This window comes from Pantherophis guttatus, chromosome 6, assembly GCF_059756535.1.
Source record: "Pantherophis guttatus breed Tessera chromosome 6, ASM5975653v1, whole genome shotgun sequence".
Lineage (NCBI taxonomy): Eukaryota > Metazoa > Chordata > Lepidosauria > Squamata > Colubridae > Pantherophis > Pantherophis guttatus.
In genome coordinates, this window is record NC_142068.1 from 103,348,484 (window position 1) to 103,357,642 (window position 9,159).

General features: G+C 41.8%; 1 protein-coding gene and 1 long non-coding RNA gene across 3 annotated transcripts in view; one reads left to right on the forward strand and one right to left on the reverse strand.

Annotated features, from left to right (window-relative positions):
- The window catches only part of CHAT (choline O-acetyltransferase), a 62,571-nt gene extending 54,848 nt beyond the window's left edge, over positions 1-7,723 (forward strand). For both annotated transcript variants that reach the window (XM_034434756.2, XM_034434757.3), the window contains exon 15: positions 2,975-7,723. In XM_034434756.2, coding sequence (XP_034290647.1) covers positions 2,975-3,235 — 261 coding nt within the window. In that variant the 3' untranslated portion in view covers positions 3,236-7,723. The remainder of the gene's footprint in view (positions 1-2,974) is intronic.
- Positions 7,724-7,949: 226 nt separating this feature from the next.
- LOC117675772 (uncharacterized) lies at positions 7,950-8,963 on the reverse strand. The gene is made up of 2 exons (XR_004594268.3): positions 8,884-8,963; positions 7,950-8,033 (listed from the first exon to the last, which is right to left on the reverse strand). It is a non-coding gene; the product is annotated as an uncharacterized LOC117675772 (long non-coding RNA).
- Between the last annotated feature and the right edge of the window lie 196 nt (positions 8,964-9,159).

The following is a 9,159-nucleotide window of genomic DNA, read 5'->3' on the forward strand; positions in this document are numbered from 1 at the left end:
ATGGCAGGGGAGGTGCTCTAAGCACCCCCACTCCACCCCAGTGTTCTCTCAGATGAGGCTCCAGGTTAGGCATTCTTATTGAAGTGGATTACAGGGACGGCTGGCGTCTTTCATCCTTCGCTCACAGGGCTGGTTTCAAGCATTTGAAGTGTCCCTTGCAAAGACCTGCCGAGCATGAAGATCCAAACTGTTCTCTCTCCCTTTGCTCCTCAAGTCAAGACCATTTCGTTTGTGGATTCTTTGAGCTGCTCACCCTGTGAACGTAACACATTTCCGTCAGTGCTGAAATTGAAAACTTTTTACTACCGGTTCTGTGGGCGTGGCTTGGTGGGCATGGCAGGGGAAGGATACTGCAAAATCCCCATTCCCACCCCACTCTGGGGCCAGCCAGAGGTGGTATTTGCCGGTCTCCGAACTACTCAAAATTTCCGCTACCGGTTCTCCATAACCTGTCAGAATCTGCTGGATTTCACCCCTGATTTCTGTGCAAACACAGTCTTAGCCTACCAGACTATGGTAACAACCACTGGATTCACCTTCTGCGTGAGAGACAGAAGGTCAGACATTTTTTTTTTTTTTTGCCTCTCAAAAAATGGTCAGAGGGAAGCTTCTAATGCACAGTGTAGACAAGGAATCTAATAAGTCATTCGATCTCATCATGCTGTCTGGAGGTTTTTTTCAGATGTGACTGTGCGTAAGCCAGCCATCCTTACATTAATTCTCCAAGAAACCATCCATGGATTTAAAAAAAAGAGGTGGGGGGAGGGAGGAATTTGAATAGCTTGATGGCCTTTGGCTGGGGTACAGCAAATTTATCTGCTTCTTCTATAACTTCGTTAGCGGGACTAATGGCCTGTCCGGTGCCATTAAAAGCTAAATGCCACTTTTGAAAGCCTGTCCACAACAAAGGCAAGAGCATAAGGATTTCTTAACCTCCAGCATTTTGCTTTTAAAGAAAGGTTTGCATTCCACAACAATAATGAAACTCGAAACAAACTGGGGGGGGGGGAGAATGACAAACATAGGACTCTGTCCCTAAGAAATAGCTTCTTGCAAAATTTACTGCCTCCGAGGCTTTTTCAAGATAATAAATCTCTGAGATTTGAATAAGCCCAACTCTTAAATGTATACTCCGTAACTGCTCCCTGTTAAGACGTTAAGGGGAAGATGGCTATCTTTCATATTAGTAGGTTGCCAATGAAAGAGAACTGACAAGCAAAGGAATAACATTATTTCAAGACTAATGGGTTCTCCTGAACTCGCAGAGGGTGTGCTCAAAAATCTGATTACTTTTGGATTAAATTGACAAAGCTGTAGACTGCAGAAGATATATAATAAAATGATCCAATTAAAAGAACAAGCATGGCCAGCTTGGTTGTCCATCCACCCAATCATCATCATTCAAAGTGGATTAGGATCAAGGAAACGGGACTCGTAGCTTTTGTTTTCCAAACCAAAAGCATCTCCTAAGAAGTTCCTGAAATAATTCCCAAACTTGGCATTGGTGGAACCAGTGAAGAGGTCACACAGAACATAGAATAATAGAGTTGGAAGGGACCTCAGAGGTCTTCTAGTTCAACCCCCTGTTCGAGCAGGTGAACCTACACCCGTGATGGTGAACCTATAGTGGCACGTGAAGCCATGTCGACTGGCATGCGCAGCCTTGCCTGTTTGTCTTCCGGGTTTCTGCCATGCAGGCAAGCACAAAGTTGTCCTTCGCACGCATGGCAGTGCCAAAAACTGCCAGCTGATTGCGGGGTGTGCAAACGCCCCAGAACCCAGAAGTTTGGCTTTTCCAGTGTGCGATCCCTTCGTGCATGCGGCAGTGCCGAAAACCAGCCTGCGCATGTACGCCGGCCGGCTGATCATCGGGCACGCGTGTGCGCTAGAACCCAGAAGTTCGGCTTTTCCAGAGTGTGATCCTGAAGAGCGTGTGTGCGTGTGTGCAACGTTTCAGCATGACTTTTTTAGCACTTGGTGCCAAAAAGGTTCGCCATCACTGCCCTAGACCATTTCAGATAAATGGTTGTCCAGTCTCTTTTGAAAGCCTCCAGTGATGGAGCACCCACAATTTCTGAAGGCAAGCTGTTCCATTGGTTGATTGCTCTCACCGTTAGGGAATTTCTCCTTAGTTCGAGGTTACCTCTCTCCTTGGTTAGTTTCCATCCATTGTTTCTTGTCTTGCCTTTGGGTGCTTTGGAAAATAGTTTGACATCCCCCCCCCCATCTTGGTACACTATCATTGGTACACTTTCTAGGAGCCCCTCAAATATTGGTACACCCCTAGTCCTTCTTTTCAATAAACTAGACATAGCCAATTCCTGTAACCAATTCTTCTTACATTTTAGCCTCCAGCCCCCCAATCATTTTTGTTGTTCTTCTCTGCACTCATGATGATGAATTACGATGATGACATTATCCCTTGATAACTTCAAGGGATAATGTCACATTAACATCATCAAATGATGCTGCTGAAGTTATCCCTTCAGTCGTGTCTGACTCATGATGATTCTGTGGACCAGCTCTCTCCATATCTTCCCATCTTGCACTACTTTGAGTTGTTCTATGCTCTGGTTTTGTCAACTTTGATGGTGTCCAGGCACCATGTTCTTTGGCAGCCTGGTTTCCTTTTACCGCTAACTCTTCCAAACATAATTGCTTTCTCTAGTGAATCCCCCAAAGTAAATGAGATGCAGTTTTGTGGTTTTGAATGGGTCAAATAATAATAAATAATTCAATCCAAGTACCATGTCTGGTCTCTGGCTTGGAGCTCAATTGATATTTAAAAATATGTTCTATGAATTGAAGATGATGATCTTGAATGGGTTTAGTCATTTCCTTCTTCTTTCACTGTCAAAATGACAATCCCCAAACCAGCTCATTGTCGGTGCATCTCTTGAGCTCCATAGTGGTGGGCGTGAGGCCTTAAGTTGGCCATCTTAACTTAACCCTGTTTTGTTATTCTTAAAATTAGGTTCCTACCACAATGGAGATGTTCTGCTGTTACGGGCCGGTGATTCCTCAAGGCTATGGGGCTTGCTACAATCCACAGTCCCAGCACATCTTATTCTGCATTTCAAGCTTCAAAAACTGTCGCGAGACCTCTTCCAGCCAATTTGTCAAAGCCATAAGTGAAAGTCTAATGGACTTGAAAGAGCTCTGTAGCGAATCCAGTTTGACCTCGACAAGCCGGCAGGCTAAACTGGACGGATGTCCTCCAGTTGCCAAACCCTAATGCCATGCGTGTCGTAGTCTTTTCCTTCCTCCTCTCTGCAAAATCTTCTTAATGTGGAGTGATGTTTCTGTGAAAATGCCAGCTATTTATTGGAGGCAGGAGAACTTTATTTTTCTTTAAGCGAGTATTCCTAGCCCTATTTATCATGACGAGAGCTTAAATTATCGAGAAAGCTGACATTTCAGTGCTGCACAGAGCAAATGTGTGAATAATGTTTGACCCAAAGAACGAAATTACATGCAATTCATCTCAATGTGAAATAAGCAGTTATTGCTAGTATTTTAGAAATAGCTGCTGTGAACGTGCAATATATCCCATGCGTGAGAGTTCCAACTCTCTATAATTTATCCATTTATGAAGTATATAAACTGCTTCAGTCTAAGCAGGATACAAAGAGCCACAGTGATGAAGCCAATGCAAACATTTTTTTAAGAAAATACAGCAGGACCTAAGAAATGATATTGTGCTAACCACATTAATTAAAAATATTCCCAATTTTAAGAGCAAGGCTCCTAGAAAGAGATGCTTATCTCTCATTTTAAGGATGGATATATCAAAACTTTTTGAAAGAGTTTGCTCTGATTGAACCTGCTGGCCTGGAAAGACTCTGCCCTCTTTTTGTCCTCCGGAGCAATTGGTCCATGTGGTCTTGGTCTCGAGAGAAACCAAAGAGCACCATGGATGATGCTGAAGGTCAGGTAGATATTTCAAAAAACCTACTATAGGAATTATCTTTCACAAGAGCACAGTCAAATCTTCTGGAGAAGATTGGGTTAGAAGCCAATGAAGATTGTAAGGTATTTTCCTTCTCTTCAATTTTTAAAGGCCATTTTGAATCCTGAATTAATTAATTACTGTGTCCCTAAAAGGTGAGGCAGGCTAAGAAGCTGATGCCATATCCATCAGGACTGCCTTCATTGCAATGGCTCTAATAACAGAATATTGCAAGGCTGAATGTGCTTCTCTCCTCCCTCACTTTACCTTCCTGTGAACTTGAGTGGGCTTGTCTGTGATGTTTTCTCAGATTATTCTTTTGGCCCGGCCGGGCTCAGGCCCCACTGACCGTTGCCTTAGGAGTAGCTATTCCTCTTGTCCTTCAACCCCATTCCTGATGCCCTCTACAATTACCAGCTCAAATGCTTTACCTGTTATTGTACTTGTATCACATTCTCTTCCGGGAAGTTGTAATAAGTGTTGCATGTTTTAATTGTTTCATTAGGGAAAAAAAAGATGTGACATGTATGTGGCTCAGGGTTGAATTGTTGAATTCCTAGTGTTCATTGAGCTTGTCTTCTTACAAGATGCTTCATTACCAGGGTAGGGAAGATCATCAGGGCACAATGGAGGAGCACAAGAAAAAGATGTGAACCCGCAAGAGTTGTGGTTTCAACTCCAGCCACTGCAAGAGATCCAAGTGTTACCATCAGGCTGTTCCAGAATGGCCTGTGAGGCAGCCTGAGGCAGATGGGAAATTTATGTGCCAGGACAATGGTATTTCTTGGAAGGATCAGAGTTTAACAGATGTTGAAGGCTTCCTTTGCATGCCGTCTATAACTGTAGTTCAATACTTGACATCTCTGGCAATGACTAGGGAGATGTCTTTCTGATAATCCAGTCTGCCAGTGTGAACTGTACTGAAATAATTACAGTATTATGAACTACATCAATGTCCTGGCTTTTAGTAAGGCAGATTGCCCAACTCACTACTCTTCAAATTCCTAGCTCTTGGAACTGCAGTCATAGAATGATGGAATCAGAGATTCATATTTCTAGATGCAGAATCCAATCCTGGCTGTCAGGCCCAGAGAATCAAGAAGGACATGTAGAGTTATGTCAAGAGTAGTTTATTGTTGTTCATTTACAGACAGAATCTTGCCAGATAAAAGATCTGGCAATCTACAGATACATAGTTTGTGAATGGATAGGGAGGAACTGTTTTAGCCCACTTCCTGCCTCCCAGATATTCCAAGCTGTGCTGTTTCTTTGCCCACTGAGCAGGAACCTCTCTTTCCTCTGACTCTAGACTATGTTCCATCCCACTGGCCCATTCCTCAAATTGAAACAGACAGCCTCTGTTCGAAAATATCCCACAAAAGGAGTCCAATATCCAACTTGGGTCATTGGTTCCACACTGTCAACTTGTTTTCCTGTTAGGGTTATTTACCCCTAACATTCAATCAGCATCTGCCTTCTTGCCATTTTTTTTTCCGGTCCAAAGAGCACCTTTTTGACTCTCCTTTTCAAGTCTTTTGAGATGGCCACCATTTCACCACTCAGTCTTCTCAAGACTAAAGGTGCTCATCTCCTACCATCTTTGTTCATAGGACTATTTTTAGGCTCTTCCTTTTTCTGGTTGCCTCTGTCTAAACCAAATCTACTTTCTCTGTGTCTTCTTAAAATGTAGTGCCCATAAATGGAAACAAAATTTGTGGTGGGATCTGTCCAAAGCTAACTCAGCATACTTGAAAAATGCCAGGTTAAAAAAGAATAACATAAGTCCTCTCTCTTCTTGGCTGTATCTGTTTACATATACATTTGTTTTTTCCTCAATGGCTGTTCCTTTCTTCTCCCCACCATTAGACCCATCTGTCTAGAAATTCTTCTGAGAAATGGGTGATCTATTATCTGGTTTGCATGAAATGGTTAATGCAGTGAAACAATTCAATCTTTGTCCTGCATAATATAAGACCTCTTCTTGAACCTTTCCCAGCAACTCATGTTAATTCCTAGAAATAAATGAAGCAGCAGATAAATGTTCTGTACTCATAGATTCCAGAAACAAGCATGCTTTCAGATTAAAACTGAAGATTCAGGGATATTTTGAGAAATTTGATAAAGTATCGGCTGAAGTCCTGTTTCAGTCCAGTGTACTGGATAAAGCAACGTCTCTTGGACAAAATGCTTGTCCATGCATTGTTATGCAAAACTTACCCAATTTATATTCTGGGCACCCTTCCATCAAACTGTCCTATTATGTGATAACACTATTTTTCTCTTATGTGCATGCTTTGTGGTTGCTTGGATTTCAGGGAAGTTTCCATGTCAGTTAAAGTGAGTTGTAGCCAAAGAGGAAAATGCATTTTTACTTTGCAACTTAGAAAAGTATATATCATGGCTATCTATGCTAATTTAATGGGAAATGTACAAAAGGGATTGGTTGTGGACTTGCAGGATGAGTGCCCTGAAGGTTTGTTGGAGATGATGAAGTAAAAAATATTGACTTCTTAAAGGTTAACGATCAGATCCCTTGGTTTCTAAGGAACACTTTACTTACTTTATCTGGCCTGCAGGTTCCAACCAAGGAAAACTTGGATCTTTGCAGTTGAAGGTTTGATTTCCAAAGGAAGCTAATTACCAAATTCTCCATCCCTAGCAGGTTGGTGGTGACACAATATAGACAGAACAGCAGCACAGTTAGCAATTCGAGCTTTCCATCAACAAAATTCCACCCACCCAACTAAGTGATTTTGGGCTAGTGATTAAACCCACTGAACGTGTCCCATTGGAGTGCCCGTGAGTTTTGCCCAAAGCTCCTTGCAGAAGGACAAAATACCAAAAAAAAAATAAAAAAATAAAAAAAAGTCTTCTGAAGGAGCTTGGATGGGTGCACCAGCAAAGCCCAAATTGGGCATCTTGGTAGGTTGGGTTCTAGAAGCATCAAAACTATCAGTGAATTTTACTCTTCTCACTATTCACAGCCGCGATTTTTTCATTTGCAAAAATGTTTACATATTTATGCAATATATATTGAACGCACACATAAACCAAGCACTTTATTGACGTCCATAAGTTTTCTGATTTTTGTTTTCTTCCTCCCAGTGGAGAATTTTTATGGTGAGGTATGTGAGCAAGGGTTATTTTTCCCCCTCCTTTGCAATCCAGCTCTTCCATCCCAAAGCTATTTTTTTTATGCTGAAAAAAGGAGACGGGTTAACTGCATTCATGAGTCAATTTCTCATGATCCAATCAAAATCATTGATCCAATACAAAACTAACATTTGGGGCAGTATATGAATCAGCACACAGGAAAGAGATCTGTTGCTTAATTTTTTTTTTAACAGAGTATCTGGGCTTTAAAAAAAGAAGATGATCTTTAGATGAAAGAAAAGAGTTGGTTTTGGTCCTCTTATGGCTGCATGGATTTAGACAGGTTAGCTATAAGAACTGTATTCAGGTGAGCTGATAAGAGTTATGATGTAGCAACAAGGTGACAATATATCCCAACTTTTTATACTGTGTGCTACATTAAAGTCAATATTTTAGTAATATTTTATTTTTATAACATAGTATTGATCGATGCCAAATCTAAATGTGTATTTCGATAGCCTCTGTGGTTAGTATCAGCTACAGATTGTGAGTTCCCAGGTATCAAATCATCCCCATTGTCAGTTTTGAAGTTCATGGCACATTGTATACACTAAGAATTTAGAGTCCATTGATTGTTAATTGCAAAGGAGTAGTGAATAAAAAGCAAAATTTTAAAAAAAACCAGCGGTGGTGGGTTTTATTCTGAACCAAGTATGTGTTTTAGCCTCGCTTGTTCAAGCTTGTTTCAAGCAAAACTGGACACTGATCTTCCTGGGGGGGGAGGGGGGGGATCTACTGATGTGTTTGCATCCAATTAGATGGCACATAATCAATCAATCATTTCCACCAAAGAGAGCAATCTCTGACCTGCACACTAGTTCTCTATGTACCTCATTCATACCTAATATGGGCTAATATTTCATTTATTTATTTATTGAACTTGTATGTCACGTTTCTCACCGGAGATGATTTTAGGCCTTCTAGAATGCACCTAGATAAATAGAAATAATAGGAAATTTAAAATACAAATAGGAATTTACAATTCAGTTAAAATAAAACTGACCCATGTGGAGAGCGAAGGAGCCAAGTGCATAGGGAGAGGAGGTATGTGGGGGGGGGGAGTTTCTCCACTCCATTAACCACTTCCATAACCGTTGGAGTCCCAATCTAATTGGCACAGCCCTCTCTTCAAGGCCCTTCAGAAGGCCAAAAGGGCAGATGAAGCTCTCGCCTGGAGGAAGCAGGATAGTCCAGAGGGCGGAACCCACAGGAGGAAAGACCGGAACTGGATTGCCAGATTACAAGAACACAGTGATGGGTTTCTTTCTTTTAAATGAATGGGATCCCTTCTCCCCCAAAATAAGAGTGGGAACAGAAGCAGATTCTGCAAGACCAATGCTCCCCTTTTCATCCTCAGTAAGTCCTTCAATTTTGGTTAACTTGCCACCAAATTTCATATTGGATTTGGGGCAAGTAACAGATGCAAGTGACTTCCTTCCAGATGTCTCACAATGCTGGAGTAGAAGACCAAATAAAATGCCCCCCTCTTCCCCAATTCCAACCTCACTTCTTTCCTGGGGTCTCAGCTGTGGTCCTGTAGCCCATCTGGGGAGAGAATTGTGGTCCCAATCCTGGGCTACTTGCCTAACCTTATCAGTCTTGGCAGCCAATATTAACATAAGCCTTAAGAGACTGGAGAGAGCATATCTCTTGCAGTTGGAGAGGAACCGTAAGATCCCCAGAGAAATTAGCCTGTGATAAGATGGGCATCCAATACATTTGATAAATAATAATTTGTAAAGGTCTGTTCAGTCCTATGAAGCTGCAGGGAAAGAACTCACCTTATTGTGGTTCACTACAATGCTGAGCTACAGTTCAGAGAATAGACTGGCTGAATTCACACCAGCCTCTCATCTAAAAGCCAAATTATGGTATTATGAATCCAGCGGAGGTGTTTTTAGTACCCACATCATTAGGAAAATGACTGTAGTTGGAGCGCATGACAAAAGTCTACACACCTTCACCAAGTGATCAAAATCCCACCAATGTGCCAGTTTGAAGTTCTGCAGAATCTCTCTCTCTCTCCCCCTGAAAATGAAGCGCCACAGAATTGAGCA